This window comes from Apium graveolens, chromosome 6 (genome assembly GCF_009905375.1).
Source record: "Apium graveolens cultivar Ventura chromosome 6, ASM990537v1, whole genome shotgun sequence".
Taxonomy (NCBI): Eukaryota; Viridiplantae; Streptophyta; class Magnoliopsida; order Apiales; family Apiaceae; genus Apium; species Apium graveolens.
Genome location: NC_133652.1, coordinates 11,145,744 through 11,167,847, shown reverse-complemented (window position 1 = coordinate 11,167,847; position 22,104 = coordinate 11,145,744). Strand labels below are relative to the sequence as shown.

At 35.5% G+C, this 22,104-nt stretch overlaps 3 protein-coding genes across 8 annotated transcripts in view; 1 reads left to right on the top strand and 2 right to left on the bottom strand.

The window, feature by feature from the left end:
* Nucleotides 1-3,345: 3,345 nt before the first annotated feature.
* On the bottom strand, nucleotides 3,346-11,584 carry LOC141667683 (uncharacterized). 3 transcript variants are annotated; one of them, XM_074474268.1, is made up of 7 exons: nucleotides 11,425-11,584; nucleotides 10,963-11,317; nucleotides 5,497-5,605; nucleotides 5,281-5,361; nucleotides 4,939-5,160; nucleotides 4,254-4,349; nucleotides 3,346-4,172 (listed from the first exon to the last, which is right to left on the bottom strand). In XM_074474268.1, the coding sequence occupies exons 3-7, from the start codon at nucleotides 5,585-5,587 to the stop codon at nucleotides 3,466-3,468; spliced, it is 1,197 nt and encodes a 398-aa protein (XP_074330369.1). In that variant the 5' UTR covers nucleotides 5,588-5,605; nucleotides 10,963-11,317; nucleotides 11,425-11,584; the 3' UTR covers nucleotides 3,346-3,465. The 3 variants fall into 3 exon arrangements, with proteins under 3 accessions (XP_074330369.1, XP_074330367.1, XP_074330370.1); XM_074474266.1 differs by having other exon boundaries at nucleotides 10,968-11,317; XM_074474269.1 differs by lacking the exons at nucleotides 10,963-11,317; nucleotides 11,425-11,584 and adding an exon at nucleotides 7,528-8,617.
* A 6,818-nt stretch (nucleotides 11,585-18,402) lies between these two features.
* LOC141664573 (uncharacterized) lies at nucleotides 18,403-20,205 on the top strand. The gene is made up of 3 exons (XM_074470529.1): nucleotides 18,403-18,523; nucleotides 18,972-19,044; nucleotides 19,479-20,205. The coding sequence occupies exons 1-3, from the start codon at nucleotides 18,403-18,405 to the stop codon at nucleotides 20,203-20,205; spliced, it is 921 nt and encodes a 306-aa protein (XP_074326630.1).
* Nucleotides 20,206-20,859: 654 nt separating this feature from the next.
* Nucleotides 20,860-22,104, bottom strand: part of LOC141664202 (uncharacterized) — a 92,113-nt gene continuing 90,868 nt past the window's right edge. For all 4 annotated transcript variants that reach the window (XM_074470111.1, XM_074470108.1, XM_074470107.1 and 1 more), the window contains 2 exons: nucleotides 21,819-21,914; nucleotides 20,860-21,737 (listed from right to left, as the gene is read on the bottom strand). In XM_074470111.1, the coding sequence (XP_074326212.1) occupies nucleotides 21,031-21,737; nucleotides 21,819-21,914 (803 nt within the window). In that variant the 3' untranslated portion in view covers nucleotides 20,860-21,030. The remainder of the gene's footprint in view (nucleotides 21,738-21,818; nucleotides 21,915-22,104) is intronic.

The following is a 22,104-nucleotide window of genomic DNA, read 5'->3' as shown; positions in this document are numbered from 1 at the left end:
CCAACCTTATGCCAAGCCTTCTCTTCAAGGTCGAAAAATCTCTTCTTTTCTCCTCTGGGTTTTGAATATTTTCCGCACGACGACACTCGTCCATCGTACGCCCAGACCTGTGTGGATGTGGCGTTTCTTGATTGCCGGAACGAGGCCTCGCTCTACCGTCCGTGTCCTCATCGATAAGCTCCACAATGGGTACATCATCCGAATACTCCAAACGCCGCGGAGTGATTCGCGGGTTTTTACCGCTGGCATGGGTATCCCTCTCAACTACAGGTGCTTTCCCTACGGCTTGGCCACGAGGGGGAAAATGATGACCCCTCCTCGTCCTGCGACGCTTCACCGTATTCAGCCTTGACTGAAAACTGTTAAGCGTATCCCCCATGCGGTACAACTGCTCTAAGATATCAGCATTGCTGATGAGAACTGGAGGTGTTCCTCCCACATCTGGAGCTCTCGGGAGATCTGCCATGTTTCTGGGCACGTAGGGTTCATGGCGAGTGTAGCCTCCCTCGCCTTCTCCTTCAGATCTGCTATCACTTCCATCATAAGAACTTCCATCATGATTATAAGACATCTTTTCCTCCCAAGATTACAATCTTAATCAACACCCCTCCTTGTAGCGCCAATTTGTTGACGGAGGAATCTGGTAGCAACAAAAATTAAGGTTTCTCGCTGGAATTAAGATCTATGACGGTGGTTCTTTGCCGGAAAATCAAGCGGTGTGTGGTGGTTTGTGGTTGTTTTAGGCTGAGATTGATCAGAGTAAGTGGTGGCTTTCTTATCAGCTCTCAACTTCTTACCCTCTCAATGTGCCTACGTACCCTTTATATAGGGATCAAGCCTGACGTAGTTCTTGTGAAACAAGAAATCTAATGGGCTGAGACTTCTTATCCCTAGGCCTGGTAGAAGCCCATCCAGAATCCATCTTCCGCTAGCTTTAGGAATGTCCAACTATGAGGCCCAACCGCGAAGGCCCAAGGCTCATCCGTAATCGCGGGACTTCACGGATAGTGCATCTCCCTGCGCAAGGATAACACCCCGCTACAGCTATCTCCCTTGATTTACGAATGCAGGTATAGTCACGGTTCACCCCAAGTGTCGGACGCATCTCTGTCCCCCGAATGAGGATGACCCACCAGATAATAGGACAGGTGATCCCAAGTTTTTGGGTGCAAAGTGCAGGATGACTCCAAAGTTCTCCAACGAGGACACCCGTTGAATACAAGAATAGAGTTCCCAAAGCACACACCAATGTTAACCCCACATCCCCAACGAGGACACCCGTTGAATACGTCAATCATCAGGCATACCCCTGGAGGCCTTCAAGCTTTTCACGGATATCCCCCTCCTTGACCGACTCAAGGAGGGAATTCTTCAAAGAGTACCTGCAACAAATATGTTAGTAGAAATAATCTCCATTGCACCCTTCCAAGCATGCTTTTTCCTGGATGATCCTCATGAGAGAGCACTGACCAAGCACAGGACGCGTCCTATGTCATTGGGCGCGTCCTCACCTCCATGACGCTTATATCGCCTCCCTAATATTTTTCCTTTCACTACCTTCCACAATGGCAGGACGCGTCCTGAGCAGGACAGGCGCGTCCTCCAGCTTATATTACCAAAAGATCACAACTGCTGGACACATTCACCACGGTGGACGCGTCCACAATATTTGGGTGCGTTCTACCCTAACCATGTGCTCCCAAGCTTCCTTATTATCAAACCATCTTCCATAAAACATCTCCTCAATGTTGGGCGCGTCCTGTGTGCCTGGACGCGTCCTAACATTTTACAATGTAACACCGAGTTTGACTGTAATTAGCCCGCGTTTGACCCGAATTAATCCAATGCCAAATTTTGGGTATAAAACTTCACAATCAAATTTCTTAAAGATAATCCTGTATCGTCAATAATATAGTTATGTGCAATAAGATTTCTGATTTCTGATGTATATATTTAGTGTTTAAGAAAACAACATATGTTATTCGAAAATCGAATGTGAACTGAATCAAACAAATTTAACAGAGTGATCGGCTGCTCGCAACCGAACCGAGTTTGGCCGAGCATTTTGATGTTAAATACGAGTACTTGGAAACTTTACGAATAAACGAATTTCATCAACGAATCGAGCCAACGATTGCGATTGCGGACACAACCGAATATGACTGGTATCGATCAGATCATTACAAGTAAAAATCATAAATGAAAAACCAAACAAGAGGTGTGTGGTGATGAAAAAGTTGACTAAGAAGAAGGACAAGGACATGGGGGGATTGAATAGTAGAGAAAAGTTAAAAAAATGAGTAAAATAGTGAGACCTATTAATATTATAGGTATAAAGTGGGTATAGTGGAAAAAAGTAATGGATGTAGTTATTTTAAAAATAATAAAAACTTTATTATTTTTGAAATTTTTTGAAATATAAATAACTGGAAGGGATAAAGTGTAAACAAATGGAAGAGACAAAAGAGTGAGTATCAAACATGTACGTGGCTTTAGAGTTTAGGACATAGGAAGTAATCGTAGATACTCCAATTTTTTGGTACACAAAATGAGTTTAATATTTTGTGGTACAATTATAGTTTGAATTTTTAATAAACCGTATAATACGGTATAATTTACAATTTGACATTTTAATATTGCAGTTCAATTACGCCGCACTGCAATTTCATATATTTATTTATTTATAATATATATACATAAAGATATTTATATACTATAGATTCAATTTTTATTTACTTTAGTTTTGTGTTATATAAATGCTGACTTAAATATTACAATTAGTGATATTTTTTTATTTTTAACCGAAAGAAAAAATTTTTAGCCCCATATTAGCTAAATTTTTATTATCTTTATGTGTAAATAATAATTTTTTTGAATAAATGAACTGCACAAACCGCGCCATATTTTCGTGATGTGATTTATGTAATTTTCTGAAATTACATGGTACGTGTGCGATTGAAAATTTGATCTAACCGCAAGTATGAATTAATTTACGATTTGAGAAAATTTGATCTTGTTGGATTCGTATTTATAAATATTTTAATACAGTGAAATTTTATATTTAATACTACTACGAAATTAAAGATATTAACAATTAAAAATGTGCATTGGCAAACGTGTCCAACACAAATGAGAAGCGTTTTTAGGAATAGAGGGAGTAATATGTATAGATCACTGGGCCATGCTCACTTAATTATTCTTGCATTGCATGTTTATCTAAAATATTTATGAAGATTTAAAGAAGATAGATAGAAAGTACTTAGCAAAATTTACTTGTAGAATCAAGTTTGGGCCCCTATTTCGCATGCCAGAGTGGGCCTGATCTAGCCTTTATCGAAAAAAAAGAAAGAACAATTTGATTTAGCCTCTCTCATAACCCTGAACAAGTCATCTGTGCTAAACGGGCAACAAAAATTCACCTAAAATCAATTTTAATGTGCATATGCATTACACAAAAATAATCATTTACAAAATGGAACTAACAATTTTTTCATATTCGGCATTAATACTCTGCATGTTCTCTGCATCCGCAGCTAGCTCTGATTGCAATGCCGAAGAGGTCTTTTCCCTATTCTCCTTCTTCAGTTCAGCCTCACTAAGCTTCTGGCGGAGTTGGCTGATTTCCTCATCACCAAGCTTGCCTTCTTCAACAATTTTTGATATCTTACTTTCCTTTTCCATGCAGTCTTTTTGGAGGTCCTCGAGCTTTTCCTTCTTCAACTTCAGCTGGGTCAGAGCTTCTTCAACTTTATCAACATCAAACCCGTGAGGTTTGAACGTATCCAGAGTTTTCAATATACTTTCAATTGCAGAGATGTCAGAAGAGGGCTGCAGTTTTGAAGCGCTCTCCACGAGATTATTAAAACTTACAACAAGACCAATTGCAGATCCCTCGCGGAGTACTTCTTCCTGTTCTTCTAAAGGCTGGAAGTGCGGCTTACGTTTCATCTTCATATAGGCTTTACCGGAACAGATACTTTCCCATAAGGTAGAACGCTTAACAAATGGAATATCCTCCTCATTCTCCGTAGAATCGGTTCTCACAAGGGCAGCTGTTCCAACATCTCCACCATCCTCATTCTTCATAGAATCAGTGCTCACAATCGCAGCTGTTCCAACTTCTCCACCTTCATCATTTAACTCAGCACACTGATTCAGATCAGGAATATCTCCTGGATCATATAACAGTAACATAAATAATAAGCTACCATATCAGATTATTATCAGAACTGGAGTTCAGATAGTCAGCTTACTAGGACCATCCGTATTCGGAAGATCAGAAGACCTCATGGTATTCCCATGGTCAGGTGGAGTTCCATTACCATCTTGTTTGTCAACGGACAAAGTTCCTGAAAACAATAACAATACTTTATATAACCAATTTAATATCGCTAGCCATTAGTAGAACTTTCACAGCTGAAAATTACAGATAGTTAAAGATGAAAATACAAATTTCAGAAGTACATGCCGAGTTTCAAATAATTAGGTTCGCCAAACGAAAACTCCCCATTACCTAACATGTCATCGAGCTGGACACATATATAAAACCAAATTCTTGGAGAAGACGGCTAAGAAATTTCCGAAGAGAACACATTTATCTAAACTAGATATCTATAAAGCAAGTTAATCATTTCTTATCTTCAAATGTTTGACCACCACAAAAGAAAACCTATGAAGCATATATTTTCCATGTTTATTAATACAACTTGCCGGTGCATGGAAAGTTAAAGCTTATTGCATTAAATCACGAAATGAATTGCGAGTAATTTGATTTCCACAAAACAAGATTATTACTCTATTAGTAGTTACAGATTTTTCCTCGGCATCTTTCAGCAATTAAGAAGCACACAAGAAATTTACTTTCAAAGAATGGCCCTGCACTTTCAGGATAAATTTTAACTTGCATGTATCTGATATAAACCAAGTTCCAGGGCATACCTTGATATTGTGTTACATCTTCCTGGCCCTCAAGCATAGGGGTCTTTTCTGTTTTTCTCAGCATACCATTGTGTTTTTTCACTCCATTTCTAGGTTGCTTACGACATGAAAGTGGGGGCAGTATAAGGTCCTTACCAGAGGGGTTAAAATCACCAATTTTGGGTATTTCATCCCCTACACGGGAATCATTCATATCCACGTTCGCTCCTGTGCTTCTCTCACCTACAGATAATTAGTTCAACATATTCTTAACAAAGAATATCTTCAAATTCTATACATATATGTATATATGTGTGCACGTGTGTATAAATGTTGGTAGGAGATCATTCGCCAAACATATACGTTTCTTTGGTCTTCCCCTTTTTTTCCCAGAACGATTGTTTACTTTCTCAGCATTATTTTTTTTAGCAGACCAATGTTCCCCTGCAAGACACAAATTCACTGTCAACAATCTCTTCAACATGAATCCCACTATTATCCTTCTTTTAGTACCATTATTCAAGGTTGTACGGAATTTGTGGATAGTTACTATTATGTAATTAAGTGATATGTTTATACCTGAGGAAGCAGGAGAATTCTCAGACTTGGACTGTAATTCTTCAGCCATCGTCTCCAGTCTGTTTGAATTTGCAGACTGCCTAGTGAGCATCTTAGCTATTTAGTTAACCTGTAACAATATAATGCAGACTTCCGAGTAAGCATCTTAAGTATTTAGTCTAAACTCTAGATACAAAAAACAAAGGAATAGGATGGAATAACTTGGTAATTACTACAATTCAAATGATATTTTTCAATTTTAGATAGCAGAGTGGGTGCGGTTTGAGTTAAATTTGCAAGGGAAAATGTCAAGCTTTTATTGTGCTCCACAGTAACATAAAAGGCGGTCAATGTTGCTTGTTTATTCACCAATTTCCCAACGATTACCCTATCAAAAAGTAATTTAAATAATCCCCCCCCCCTTGCTTCCTCCATCTCCATGTATCCTACTTGATGTAAAATATGTTATGACAGGAACAGGCCAAACAGATAAAGAAACATCAAAATTCTACGGCAGCTTACAAATTCAACACTTTGTAACACTTTGATCCAACACTTTGATCTCCATCAACCGTATTTGTGCTAACCACTAGTTTACAAATTGTACTTGATGACTTATTACTAATTCTATTTCTAGAACACTTAAACCTTTCCGCATTAAAATAAGGTGTTCTGTTAATAAGCACTGTATATTTACACAAACGGCATAAAGCAAACATTCTACGGCAGCTTCTCCCATTTTCCATTAACCCAGTCACAATTAAGCGAACAATTTGCAAATAAGAAAGGGGGGGAGGGGGATGGGGTTGTATGAACTTATATAAATGTTTATATATTATTACTTGCCACTTACATGTGTCTTATATCAAGAGAAACAATTTAACTTAAGTAATAACATTTCCACATGATCATTTTCTAATCCTTGACCAGTTTAAAAGCCACGGAGAACAATGAGCACTTTAGAAACATTGAGACAGAATTATAAAAAAAAAACCATAAAAAAGGAGTGCCTTCACGGATTCGAAGCCAAAAACTACATAAAAAGATTAAAGTTCGGTCCACCTCAATTACTATACGTTTTTTATATCACATTATTATTTATTCATTTTTCAAAATGCAGAGATACTATGAAATGGGCTAATCTATCACATGTTCACATTTTGTCTTTAATTTATAATACTTACACAGAACTTTAATCTTTGATGTAATATATGATAAAGACTAGTGTTCGCTTTACTTTTCCTGCTTTGCTTTCAGGGATTTCCTTTTTCCTTGCAAGTCTCTAATGGTCTATGGATCACAATCCCATCAATATGGGTGATACTAATATTATATACATTGTAAACCATATAAAGTGATAAGCAGCTTCGATGCTTCCACTAAATCATTTTAGGCTTTGGAGAAGTGGAAAGTGGAAATGTAGGATATCATGTAATTGAGCAAATCCAAAATATGAGTGTTTACTGATGATTTGCTGAACCAAATTGATCAGGCTATTAAAAGGATGTAGAGCCCCAAAATCAGAATATTTATATTAAAAAAATCAAACTAAAGCAGATTTCATAAAGAAAGTAAACTTGGTTTATAGAAGTTTATAATTTGCCACATCTACGATGATAATAAATTGTACCTCAAATTCAACAACTTACCATTATATCTGAGATATAAACAAACATAATCATTCCATCTACCACTGTTGAAATTAAACGAGACCCTAGCAAACTTGACATAAACTTATAACTCATCAACCCCAATATATATATATACAATATCATAAATAAATCTATATAAGAAGAAATCAAATTTTAAAATTCAACAAAAACATCAAAATGTCCAGATCTAAGTGTCAGAAATAATATTGTCATTATGTATATGTAACGATGGATAAGGAAATATATGATACACATATCAGATATACACCAAGTAAATCATACATATACCGGGTAAATTGAATATATGCTAATTGCATTTATGTTTATAACGTGAAAAGAAAAAGGACATAACTAATTAATTGAGTTATAGAGATAATCACTAGATTTGTTAATAACTTACTTGAATCAACGAGGAAGATGAAGCAAGAGGCTGAACACAGCGAAAAGCGGCGGAAAGAGGCTAGAAGATGGAATGATAAGACAAGACTGAAACCCAATCTTGAGTTAGGGTTTTCCTTTTTGCTATGATGTATTACAAACTTGGGCCGAAATTTAGTTTTGAATTTGGGCTTTTATTTGGACTCTAATTATTCTTGCCTCAACTACGATTTGCCAGCGCTATGCCTCTCATCTTACACACCAAGATATGGCCCTCAGTAAGGCCCATAGGGTTACCCAGATGACTTGAGTCATACATCACAGCTCCTTTTGAAAACACTATGAGAAACACTAATACGACATCAAACTATCTGCAAGAAACCAATTCACTTCGTCGCTGACACTTAACCAATGATTTCTTCCTCAGCCCTAGCCTTGATACCAATTTGCTAAGTTGTTTATAATCGTTTTCACATTGACGTTTTTAAAACACATTAACAAACATAAAAATATACAACTCAATTGAATGTAACACAAAAATGGAGACACGCACTCTACACTCCTAGATTATCACCTCGCTCTGATATAAAACCCTTGTTTATCTTTTACAATACATGTCTTTATTTTTGCATACTTGTTTCATGATTTTTGAAGTGTATGATATGCATATGTTTATTATGAATTTGGTCACAATATAAAAGTTAATTTGTATTAGTTTGGATTTTTAATTGATAAGTTATAATATTTACTTGCAGGAATCATCTGATTAAAGAAGGATTGCAGATTTGCACCTTTAAGAGGAAATTTTCTAGAAATCTTGCACAGTCTTTACGGTTTAGACTTTTCGGAAGGCCAATTCAGACGTTTAAACTGCGCACAAAATTCTTATGGAAAAATCTTTAATTTAGGTGCTCTAGCTATCAAAATCCGAACGGAACAACCAGGACAGAGAGCCAAAAAGTCGGATACAAATTTTTTTCCAAAAAATTATTGTTTCTACATTGAAAATATTGAATTGACTATTTTATAGAGATATACAAAGGATCATCATACCTAATTTGCGTTTGGGTAATACATTATAAGAATAGTCACGAAAAGAACTCAAGCATTGAAGACATTCAAATATGTCTTCAAACTAGTTTTTTTTTCTCTAAACTTCATCTCGATCACATATGCATATGTGTTGACTATTTTGATTATTTTAAAATTGTTTGGAGAATTTATTATGGTCTAAATTCTACAAAGTTGGAATATTGTGAAACCACATTATAAGATTATTGGAGTTTTGTTATAAAGGGATAGTTTCTTAGTTGTGAGTGAGGCATTCATTTATGATGGGGAAGGATTAGGAGCTATCACACAATCGATCTTAAACTTAGGTAATGACTCGTGAAGGCCTTTGGATATTACATGAAAACTTGGTTTTGTAGGAGATAGGTACCGTAGAGGCATCATTCTGATCATATTTTAAATCAACATAATTAGATTATAAGAATTGTTAATTTAACTCAACTATTTAATAAAATGCTTCAATATTGGTCAACATCACATGCAGGATGTATGGCACTTATAATGCACTATTTGGAGCTCATTTATAATATATATAGATTTCTTATTAGTATATTTATAACAGATTGAATTTTGTATCTAAATGGGTAGCCAACAAATTTAAAGCCGAAACATCTTATTATCTTATGTCATTGGTGGGCAGGATGCACAATCAAAGAGATGTCGGTCACTTTTTGCTATTTTTCTTTGGGTTGATTTTCAACATAAAGTAAGTTATATTTTTAAAATCTTAACCATTATTCAATCTGTAAACATTGCATAATATAAATAATTACCTTGATTCAAAATCATTTCCTATCCATATGTGACTATGAAACTGGACTCTATATATTTACCTATACTGTCACTTTCTGCGCATAACCTTGCTTTGGTAAGTAGATACATCCTCTGATGTTCATCTCTGAATATGCTATTCCTCATTGTTGAGACTGGTTATGCTATCAGCTAGCCTTATCTTGATGAAACAAATAGCATTCCACACATGACACTACTAATCCCAAGATGAGGAAGGGAAACGACTTGATTTTCAAGAAAAAAATACTCAAAGATTCATGACTAATGAGAAATCATTTGTATTACGTCAACATGCAAAATGCAGCCCGCGCCGGGGAGGGGGGGGTTAAAAACTGTTCAAATGTAGAAAGGTTTGCACTATTGATTTCTGGTTGAGTTGTATTTGACAACAAGAAACCAGGGAGTTGCCAAAGTAAAACGACAGTTAAAAAAAGCAAGAAAAAAATACATAAAATAAACTGTAGTTGTCCGACTCGACAACGCCTCGAGACTAATCCGCCTTCTCAACACATACTTTTCATTGTTTTAAAAGGTTTGGCTCACCTGTTAATAGGGTGTCCAGCTGAATGTTAATATCCTTAATAATCGTGTCAAACTGTCAATAACTACACAATTGTTGTTTAATAACTGTGTCAATATTGACGACAAGTACACCATTGCTGCAAGGATGGTCTTTGATGTTACTTTTTTTTTTGACAGGGGTCTTTGATGTTACTTATGGTATAACCACGTGTTGTGTTTGGCAAATGTTATTGTATACCAAGGCCATCTCCAACAGTTGTAATCCAAAAATCCAAATTTGGATCACCAACTGATCCAAATCCAAATACTGATCCAAATTTCTGATCAACTCCAACAGTGTGATCCAAATTACTTTTTACATATAATAATATATAAATTTCATATTAAGCAATTTTATCTTAAATTTATCATTTAATCATTATTAACAGTTTATATAACATTTCATAAATTAATGAAATCAAAAAAAATTAATACACATAAAAAATTGTGCACTTAATTCACGAAAAACACATTTATTGCAATAATTAACATAAAAAATATTATTGATACACACTAATGTTCCGAAGTAGTATATTTTTCTCAAAAATGCTCAATTAATGTGCAATATGTGACTCTTTATTTTTTATCTTTAAATTTTAATGAAAATATGTTTTCTCATTATTTTAAATTTTATTTTTAAAATAAATTTTGTTAGCTATTAATTATATTCAGTTATTAATTATATAATTAAATAATCAAAAATCAATTTAAAATCTCATAAACTACAAATAACAAACCATTATTTTATATTAAACCAAGTGATCCAGATTTGGATCACCACTTGGATCACTGTTGGAATAGAATTTGGGGTAATCTGCCCCAAATTTGGATCTTTGGATCCTGTTGGATTTGCCCCAACTTATCTCCCAGAATGCATTCCTAGCTAGGTTAAAATTAAAAGTGTCTATGCCAAGTTCATCTCAGCATTATTTCTAATAAACTTCTACTATCTAATAGCATATACGATTTTGTCATAACAACATGATTTTTGCCCAAATAAGAATATTGCAAAACTATAAATGCAGATAAGAACCTCACAGTGATCCATCAGACGAGGAACCCGGTTGTAAAGAAGATGTAAACTGAAATTCAGTCTCCCAAAATACGCACTTCCAAACTCTCAACACTTTCGTGAAAATCGACAAAATCAAACTCCACAGTTCCGGTGTACCCCTCTTGTTTATCAATTTCACCACCACCACCATCAGATTCCCATCCCAATAAACTCTGACCGCCATTCTTGACAACAATATTAATCTAATCCAAAGATGGAAAATTACTGGAGCATTTTCTTCATTGTTTACTTCACACATGAAAACTGAAATTAGTAATTTTCTCTCTTTCAGATATTGCGTCGAACACCTGGGGGTCAAAAGCAAATGTACACCCTGATAGAACAAAGACAGGAGATCAAACAAAGAGACCAAGAAAAACAAGATATAGATACATAGAGATACACACATATACACATATGTCTCAGTTTCTTTGTTTGTACCTCTCTATCTAGACAGTAATTGTATGTGTTTTTAGATCATCGAATTGTAAATTCTTGACATGGGGTTTTCTTAATTTCTCCCTCGAGGAAGCTAGCCAGTTTTCTCTCTCTCTCTCTGACTCTCTCTCTCTCGCTCTCGCTCTCTCTCTCTCTCTGACTCTCTCTCTCTCAGTTATCAAAACACCAAAAATAAAAGAGTAACAAAAAGGGGAGAAAGCGCCTCTATTTATATAACCGGGTTTAGAGAAGAGAGATTTTATGATAAATTATCGTACTATAAAAAAGGACTAAGCCCAAAATACCTAGTTAAACTTGTTTTTAAGACAGACCACCTAAGGTAATGCGAAAAAATAAAAAACCTTGTCTGAAATTTTAGCAATATGACAATATTTTTATATACTATAGACAAAATTTCTATTTGTGATTTATAAATCTGTATCGTATCCGATTTATAAATCTGTATCTTATTCAATATATTTGAAATCCGTCATTATTTCAGATAGACCGGTGTTATTTAATTCGTTCGATAACTGAAATCAAGTTTTAAGTTAGACATGTGATTGTTATTGGTGTATATTTTTAATACAAAAAATTAAATAACACTTTCATGAAAATCGATAAAATCAAAATCCACAGTTCCGGTATACCCCTCTTATTTATCAATTTCACCACCACTACCACCATCAGATTCCCATCCCAATAAACTCTAATCCCCATTCTTGACAACAATAATAGGGGTCATTTGTTAAATCTGAATAAATATACCTGATTGATTCAAATTTTTTGAATGAATAATATATCTGAATATGAACGAATTAATACACCTTGATGCTCTTTAATATGCATAGTCATTTATAAGTACTTTTTATCTTATTTTTCGGATTCTCTGCTTTGGCCCATGAGCCTATCGACATCTGTTTACCGAATTTTATAAATTTAGATGATGATTTTGATGGACGTCATTTACGGGGTTGGAAAATTAATGGATACCTTACCACACTGTTGGAATTCTACTGGATACTAACTTGATATTATTGCATGCCCGATAGAATTGCGGGCCTTTATGATGAATTACTCAGGTTCAAAAAAATAAGTGTAATACATGATATTTTTATGTATATAATCTTATTTTATTAACAGATTTATTTTTAAAATTTAATATTATAAAATGTTTTAAACTCACGTGATTTGTGTGAAAATATTCATCACGCCAGTTATCTAGTTTATATTGTGTGATACACGACTTTTTAAGTTTTACTTTTTGATTTTTCAAATTTTTTTAATGTGTTGTAATATTGTTTTTTTAATTTTTTAAATATTTTGGTTATTTATGGCACTGTTGCAATATTATTTTTATTTTTTACTATTTTTTGTAATATCTTGTAACAAATATGCATATATTAAAAAATATACGGATGAGAAATTAATTTACAAATATATTTTATAAAATATTAAATTATATTCAATCTACTATTGTATCATTATATTATATTTTGGTTTTTGAATATTAGGAGAACAGTGTAATTTTTTATATTTATGATGAGTGCTTAGATTTCTAATCATATTTTAATTAGGATATTGTATCGTAATTTGTGTTTCAGTAATCGTTTTCTGTTTATGATTATATTAAAAATATATCTATTTTAAATAGATATATTCCGAACCGACTGTTTTTTATTATATTAGAACAACGGTTGAGATTATTTTGTTGACCAAACTTTTGGATTAGAAGTCTGTTACACTTATTATATTCGAAGGATATAATATTCTTAAACTAAACATTTCACATTTGGGGTGGTAAATATTTTTAAAAAATTGATTCTAAGTTATCGCGGTAAAAGTTGAATTTTGGCCTATGGTCCAAAATTATTTTAGCTAATACTTTTTAATTTTATTAATTAAGAAATTATTTTATTATGTCAAAAGATTAAAAAACTAGAATTCAAGTGTAAAAACATAAAAAGAAAAGGTTCAAAAGTCAATGGAGTTGAATGTTGTTTTTTTACGATTATAGTGGAAGGATGCTTTGAACCAAAGAATTTGACAAAAAAATTCGACAAACAATTCCTCTCGATAAAGGTAAAAGAAAAATATATAAGTAAATATTTTTACAATAATCTTTGCGCACATACTTAAACACTATAATAATGCTAGGGGTGAGCAATAAAATCCGAAAATCGGATTATCCGAATTTCCGATCCGGTATCCGATTTAAAAAATCCGATAATTAGGATATCTGATCCGAATAATTCGGACCGGATATCCGATCCGGTTTTTTTATATGAATTCGGATTCGGATCTGGATCACAACTTTTCATAAAACCGGATATCCGGATCCGATCCGGTTTTCACTTTTATTAATAAAAAAAATTATATGTATAATACATGATAAATTATATATATTTTAGATTTTTTTTAAAAAAAATATTTAGTAACATTATGGTTGTTTCTCTCCAGGATTTTCAAAATTTCAGTTTAATATCTAATTGACTCATCATTCCTTCGTTGGTATCATCAACAAATTTGATATGAGTGTATAATATCAATGTTAACAAGTTTACATTGACCATACTTGCAGATTTGACATAAGTGATAATAAGAAATAATAATTTATGTCTGACGAGTATCCTGAAAACTAGATAGTAACAAATTTAATATAAGTGTGCACTAAGAAATATGTTAATATTGACCATATTCGCTAATTTACAATCGATCTTTATATTAAATTAATTTACGTGTCACCATTTGTCCCGACTAATAATATGATGACAAAAGTATAGTTTCATGCATCATTAATTTGACAACTCGAATATGTATACTTATCCCGTAAATTGTATTTTTTTTTTAAATAAAAGTTTTAAATGGATCCGGATAATCCGATTTCCGGTCCAGTTTAATCGGATATCCGAATATCTGGATATCCGGTTAAATCGGATCCGGATACGGAATGTAATTTTAGCGATCCGAAAAACCGGATATCCGGTTTGAATTTTAAAACCGGACCGGATATCCGGTTTTGCAATAAAGGTAAAAGAAAAATATATAAGTAAATATTTTTACAATAATCTTTGCGCACATACTTAAACACTATAATAATGCTACCTACTTTTCAGGAAATATATATGACCCACGTTGTTGACATATCTACCTGTGTTATACTTACTTCATATTTAATTACATCTGCAATTATTCTGGATGTAACTTACTTATGATTTATTTGAATTGTTCCCAAAATACAGTTATGTTTTTAAGGTAATTTAATGGTTACAAAAAAACAGATCACTTTGATTTCATAACACGAATTTCCCATAGACAATTTTCACAACACATTTTGCCTCATATTGTGTTGTATCACTTTTTAATACATGATAATTTCTTGAATTTTTCAGGTGAATTATTTTATAGCACTTATTACAGTTTTCTTGTCTGTAAAATTTTGACCTTCAAATAAGTCATCGTCAAGTGGATTAACATTTGAACAATTACCTGACGGGACATTGATTTCTTGAGTTGTAAACTATGGAGCAATTGAAAAATGTTCATCGTCGTTGTCGGTGCTATGATCTGAATAATCTTCCTCTTCATTGTATGCTTCATCACCTTCAGATTCATAAGTTTCTGACTCAGGATGATAATCTTGATTATCATCTACACCCCTCAGGTTATATATAGCATTTGGTCTTACAATTTCGTTTAAAGAAAAGAATTATTCATCTGTTATATAAAAAAATTAGTGTTATGAATATATAGAACTCATTTCAATAATTTTTTTAGAAAACTAAGTTGATGAGTTTGTTGAATTATACAACTGCGGCGGAAGTTAATTCAATGATATAATTATTTAAAGTGACTATATACTGAGAAATTAAAAATGATAATTCATTGAAAGGTTAAAGTTGACAGGTCACTGCAAATTTGATTTAACAACTCTCCGAAAAGTTCAATTTGACAATTCATACAAATTGATGTAATAATGATACTTTTAAATTCAAAATTCAAAATTTAAAATTTAAAATTTATTAATTATATATTTGTTGTGTAATAAAAACTAGGGTTTGTTAGTATTTAATGTTAGGATTTGTGAATTTCGAGTTTTAATGGATGTTCTCACAGTGAAGACTAGTTGTTCTCGCAAGATGCCTACATATCTCTGTGTTGTAGAGAATTAAGGCAAAATGTAGTTCTAAATTGAGGGGGTAAAACTCTTTATATAGAGGTGAGTCTAGGGTTAGACTGGTGTTGTAAGACTTGGTAGACAAGTCTTCAACTTAGATGGTAATTAGGAATCTTGTAAGGCAAGTGATTCCTAGATTCTTCCTTGCAGGAGTTAGTGTCTATGTTGGACGTCATGTCTCTATTTTTTCCAGCCGTATTGGGTTTGATGTTCGTGGACCTTGACGACCTCTGCTCGTGGGTCTTTGATTTCGTTTTTAGCTTCAAGAATTTTTAAATTTTATGTGTTAAACGATCAGGAAACAAATCATCTAACTAGTTTTAGTATATTATTTGTTTTACCATCTGGTTGTATCGACAGTTGGAATGTTTTCTAGAGTGAGAAGCTCCTCCTTCTCTCTAGAATTTCATTTTCCCGCCTAGCTATTACACAGATCTAATATCCAGTGCATGCTATTATCCAGCAGTCCTTCCCTCTCTTTCTTCTAATTGTATTTCCTTCCGACCTTCATCTCAGCTCCTATACTCACTCACTCTATACCAGAGATGCACAAAAAGCTCGGGCCCGAAAATCTGGCCCGGCCTGATCCGGTCAAAGCCCGGTGCCTTGGATGGAGGGGAACCAATTTAAGAGAAATGTTATTCATACGGTGCCTTGTTGGATTAAACTGGTAGATATTCCACACTCTTACTGGTCTCCTGAAGGTCTGAGTTTTATTGCTAAAGCAGTGGGGGTGCCACTCAAATTTGATGATAATACCTCTAGATTTGAACCAATGAAGTTTGCACAGGTTCAGGTTCAGTTATCGTATGCTGCTCCGCGACCTGATTTTGTTTGGGTTTCTGTGTTAGATCATGAAGGAAAGGAAGACCTTGTCAAAGTGTTAGTCATGTACTCACATCTACCTTTCTCATGTAGCTTGTGCAAAACTTTTGGCCATTCTCTATCTCGTTGTGCTAATAACCCTGATGTTGTGAGGCCTGCGCCTCGAGCCAGAAATAGATCCGGGGTTGGGACGCAGCCTCGCATAAACGGGCCAAAAATGGAACCTCCATCTAATGGAGTCACAATTGAGCCCCAGACTGATGAGTGGTGCGCAGAGACTGCTCAACTTGTGGGTGACAAAGGTTTTGAGACGCCTCTTGTTGATGATATTAATCCCACTATCATTGGTGAACTTGCAGGGTGTGATGTGGTTCTTGATGATGACCAACATGGAGATGATATTCAGATTAATGAGCCCAAACAAGTTAATCATGTCCTTGAGGATGATTTGGAGAACTTTGATGCAAGGCCCACTGTGCAGGCTCCTCCCCTTGACACAATTGAGCATGATGCCCAGGATGAAGATACTGAGGCTTTGCCAAGGTATATGGAGCTTATTGCAGAAGGACTAATTGTTGACCTTTCCACCTCTGGAAGGAAGAGAACCAGAAGTAAAAGCACTACTACTACTGTTGAGGAGACACCGGTGCATAGGGAGGTGGCCATTGGGCTTGGTGTTTCAACACCTAAACCTAACATCCCTAAACCACACTCTAAAGCTATTACTGATGAGGATGGCTTCACATTGGTTGTAAACAGGAAGAGCCCCAAGCTGGGGGGGGGGGGGGGTGGGGGCAATCAGCTATTCTTCGCAGACTTAGATGAGGTTCTCCTCATGGAATGTGCGTAGGCTAAATAAGAGCCCCCACCAGAATGAGTTGATTAAGTTTATTTTAGATAATCATTTAGATTTTATAGGTGTGTTAGAAACCAAAGTCAAGTTACATAATGCAGTTTGTATTTCAAAAAAGATTAATAGAGCTTGAAAGTGGTTGTTTAATTATGACTACCATTATAATGGTCTTGTTTGGGTTGGCTGGAATCCAGATGTTTGGGACATTACTTTGCACTCTAGCTCAGCTCAACATATTACTTGCAATGCTCATTTTATTGAGAAAGATATTCATTTTTTGGTGACTTTTGTTTATGCTTTCAATGATGGTGCGGATAGACATGCTATTTGGTCTCATTTGAGCTCTCTCGGCACTTGTCTCATGCCTTGGTGTGTCTTGGGGGATTTTAACTGTATTTTGTCTTTAAATGAGGTTTCTGGAGGTAGAGAGCATTGGACCCCGGAGATGCAGTCTTTTAAAGATTGAGGATTCAATGGGCTTGGTGCATGGTCAAGCCAATTGTGCTACTGTTTCAGTTAACTATTTCACGGAGTTCTTGGGGAAGGCCTCTCCTTGTGTTGATGCTAATCTCTCGAGCATTCAATGCCCCACCATCACAGAAGCTCAATCTTATCAATTAGAGGCTCTAGTTACGAATGATCTTATTCATTCCACTTTAAAGAAGATGAAGAAGAACAGGGCGCCGGGCCCCGATGGTCTGAATGTTGAGTTCTTCTTGGCAACTTGGCATATCAGCGGGCCTTCTTTTTGTGAAGTTGTGCATGCTTTCTTTGAGACTAGTACTAAGCACTCTGTGCATAATTCTACCTTCATTGCTTTGATACCTAAGATTCAAACTCCTACACAAATGAAAGACTTTCGTCCTATATCCTTTTGCACTATTTTTTACAAGTGTGTCTCCAAGATCCTTGCTTCTTGTTTGAAGACAGTTCTCCCCTCTCTTATTGATGTTGCTCAGAGTGCTTTCATACCTGGTAGAGTTATCTCAGATAATGTTCTCTTGGCTCAAGAACTTTTTAGAGGTTATGACAGGGTACAGGTGCTCCGCCGTGTGCTCTCAAAATTGACTTACACAAGGTCTTTAATTCGTTGCAATGGTCTTTTGTTCTTGCCTCTTTAGAGAAGATGGGGTTCAATGCCACTTTCATTTTCTGGATCAAAGCGTGCATATGCACTCCTAAATTCTCTGTGAAACTTAATGGTATTGTGCATGGTTATTTTGCTGGTGCTCAAGGCATTCGTCAAGGTGACCCCCTGTCACCCTATTTGTTCACCATATGTATGAATGTGTTATCTTGTTTACTGAAACCCATGCCCCCTAACTTTAAATACCATTTCAAGTGTAAACATATGGACATCACTCATTTGGTTTTTGCGGATGATGTTTAGTTTTTTGCTCATGCTAATGTCGATTCAGTCAAGCATATCATGGATAACATTGTTCTCTTCTCTTCGATGAGTGGCCTTACCCCAAGCGTACATAAAAGCTCTAGTTTTATTTGTAATGCCTCTGCAGATTTTTTACTTTGGTTTGATACTACCTGTGGTATTCCTCGAGGTTCCCTTCCAGTTAAATTTCTTGGAGTGCCTCTCATCTCTGCTTAACTGTGCATTAATGACTGCATTCTTCTCATTGACAAGCTCTCTGCTAGGATCAATTCTTGGACTTCTCTATTGCTTTTTTTTGCTGGTAGAGTTCGTCTTATCAAATCTGTTCTCACAGCTATTCAGGCTTACTAGTGCAACCACTTCATGCTTCCTACTGCTGTACATGCCCATATTCAATCTCTGTTAACTCGTTTTCTTTGGAGAGGAAACATCAATCAAAAAGGTAGTGCCAAGATAGCTTGGACAACAGTTTGCCTGCCAAAGGAGGAAGGGGGCCTTGGAGTTAAGAACATGATTGATTGGAATCGTGCTCAAATTTTGGGGCATTTACTCAAGATTATCACTAAACACAATAGTTTGTGGTCTAACTGGGTTCATGCAACTCTGCTTCGCAATAAACACTTCTGGATCATGCATATTCCTACTGATTCATCTTGGATATGGAAGAAGATCCTCAAATCTTGCACTACTGTTCTTCAATTCATTACCTATGCTATCGGGAATGGGTGATCTACCTCTTTATGGTTTGACCCCTGGTGGGAAGGCATCTGTTTGGCCTCCACTTTATATTCTCCAATCATTCGTCAATGTAGGTTAACTAGCAATGCAATGGTTAGTGTTTTGCTTCATTCTGGTACCTGGGTTTTGCCTAGGCCCAACTCTAGGCATCATCATATCGACCCTCTTATTCTTCGTTGGCTTGATCGATTTAATTTCCCGGAGGTGCATCTTGATAGAGAAGACAAAATTCTTTGGGCAGGTGTTGATGTAACTAAGGTAACAAACTGGGATATTTGGAATTCTCTTAGGAACAAGGAGCATGAGGTCTCTTGGGCTCCTGCAGTTTGGAACAAACTTGTGATTTATCGCTATGCGCATCATCAATGGGTGGCTTGTCATGGACGTCTCCCTACTCTTGCTCGTCTAGCTCGCTTTGGCATTACTAGCACTCAACTGTGTTACTTGTGCATTGGAGGTACTGAAACAGATAATCATATTCTTAGGCATTGTCCTTATAGTGCTTGTGTGCTTGGGATGATTTCTCACGTTTTGAAGGTGCATATTTTTGGTGACTCTTGGCTTCACTGTTTGGAGCTGGCTCTTCAGATTTCTGATAGGCCTCTGCGAGCTCTCTCTTTATATTGCTTACAGATCTTTTGTTATCACATCTGGAGGGAACGAAATTCTCGAGCTCATGATAAAGAATGGTTTGGTCCACAACAGCTTTTTGATGGGATTATGGTTGATTTTAAAGCTAGATTATCTGGATCTCTAAAGTTTACTAAGATAGTTTGTAGTAGGCCTGACTTGATATTTTGATATTTTGTTTGCTTTCTATCTCCAATCTGCTTGTAGATTGGTTATAGATAGTTCCCCTCTATGGCTTGTCATAGAGCTTGGGTTAATCCCTTGTTTTTTCGTTTCTTAACATATACTTACTTAGCAAAAAAAAAAAAATTGCATTTGTAAAAAAATATATTGTAAAATAATTGAAAGATGACTGAAAAATAAAAAATTCAAAATTCAAAAGAAGAAAAAGAGGGAATAACTATCTTTTTAGTTACATGTTCGTATTCCATGGGTGAAAAATTTATGATTATGCTTCCTAAATCAGAGACTGTTATTTAAATTTGGTTTATCTTGTTTCACATGATCTACGGACCCATAAATTTTATCTAGTGCGCAATTGAAAGCGGCTCCAGGTTAACTACGATAAAAAAACAGATAAAAAACAGAAAACAGAAGACAATTGCGTATGAACAAGTTTATGGCGCACATCAATTTATATTCGCTTAGCTGGGCATCTCCAGAGATATACTGCCTCTATCTCGTCAAATGACTTGATCCCATTCAGAGTTTTAACACTCTTGCTTTTCTGGCAGTGTCAGTACCTTCTAGGTTTACAAGGGATAGACTCAGGTACTATAGTATCATCTATGTAGCAAAAAAAAGTTATGTTATGATAAAGTTGGTTTATCAGGTATGACTAGCAAAGTTTACGTGTAGAGTCAAGTTTGGCCCCCCGTATCTCAGGCTAGAATGGGCCTGATCTGGTTCTTTAACAAGTCTTCTATGCTAAACGGGCAACTAAAATTCACCTAACATCAATTTTAATGTGCATATGCATTACAGAAAAATTATCATTTACAAAATGGAACCAACAATTTTTTCATATTCGGCGTTCATACTCTGAATGTTCTCTGCATCCGCCGCTCGCTCTGACCGCAATGCCGAAGAGGTCTTTTCCCTATTCTCCTTCTTCAGTTCAGCCTCACTAAGCTTCTGGCGGAGTTGGCTGATTTCCTCATCGCCAAGTTTGCCTTCTTCGACAATTTTTAATATCTTACTTTCCTTTTCCATGTAGTCTTTCTCGAGGTCCTCGAGCTTTTGCTTCTTCAACTTAAGTTGGGCCAGAGCTTCTTCAACTTTATCAACATCAAACCCGTGAGGTTTGAACGTATCCAGAGTTTTCAAAATACTTTCAATTGCAGAGATGTCAGAAGAGGGCTGCAGTTTTGAAGCGCTCTCCACGAGATTATTAAAACTTACAACAAGACCAATTGCAGATCCCTCGCGGAGTACTTCTTCCTGTTCTTCTAAAGGCTGGAAGTGCGGCTTACGTTTCATTTTCATATAGGCTTTACCGGAACAGATACTTTCCCGTAAGGTAGAACGCTTAACAAATGGAATATCCTCCTCATTCTCCGTAGAATCGGTTCTCACAAGGGCAGCTGTTCCAACATCTCCACCATCCTCATTCTCCACAGAATCAGTGCTCACAATCGCAGCTGTTCCAACTTCTCCACCTTCATCATTTAACTCATCACACTGATTCAGATCAGGGATATCTCCTGGATCATATAACAGTAACATAAATAATAAGCCACCATATCAGATTATTATCAGAACTGGAGTTCAGATAGTCAGCTTACTATGACCATCCGTATTCGGAAGATCAGAAGACCTCATGGTATTCCCATGGTCAGGTGGAGTTCCATTACCATCTTGTTTGTCAACGGGCAAAGTTCCTGACAACAATAACAACACTTTATATAACCAATATAATAGCGCTAGCCAGTAGTAGAACTTTCACAGCTGAAAATTACAGATAGTTAAATATGAAAATTCAAATTTCAGAAGTACATGCCGAGTTTCAAATAATTACGTTCGCCAAACGAAAACTCCCCATTACCTAAAATGTCATCGAGCTGGACACAT

Excerpts from the sequence above, each read along its gene's own strand:
- LOC141667683 (XM_074474268.1), bottom strand. The coding sequence starts at position 5,587 with ATGCTCACTAGGCAGTCTGCAAATTCAAACAGACTGGAGACGATGGCT. Across the intron at positions 5,161-5,280 it reads AAGGGGAAGACCAAAGAAAC|GTGAGAGAAGCACAGGAGCG; the intron begins GTATATGTTTGG and ends AATTATCTGTAG. Across the intron at positions 4,173-4,253 it reads TCCGAATACGGATGGTCCTA|GAGATATTCCTGATCTGAAT; the intron begins GTAAGCTGACTA and ends TATATGATCCAG.
- LOC141664573 (XM_074470529.1), top strand. The coding sequence starts at position 18,403 with ATGGGGTTCAATGCCACTTTCATTTTCTGGATCAAAGCGTGCATATGC. Across the intron at positions 18,524-18,971 it reads TGCTCAAGGCATTCGTCAAG|AGTTCGTCTTATCAAATCTG; the intron begins GTGACCCCCTGT and ends TTTTGCTGGTAG. Across the intron at positions 19,045-19,478 it reads ACTTCATGCTTCCTACTGCT|GTTAACTAGCAATGCAATGG; the intron begins GTACATGCCCAT and ends TCGTCAATGTAG.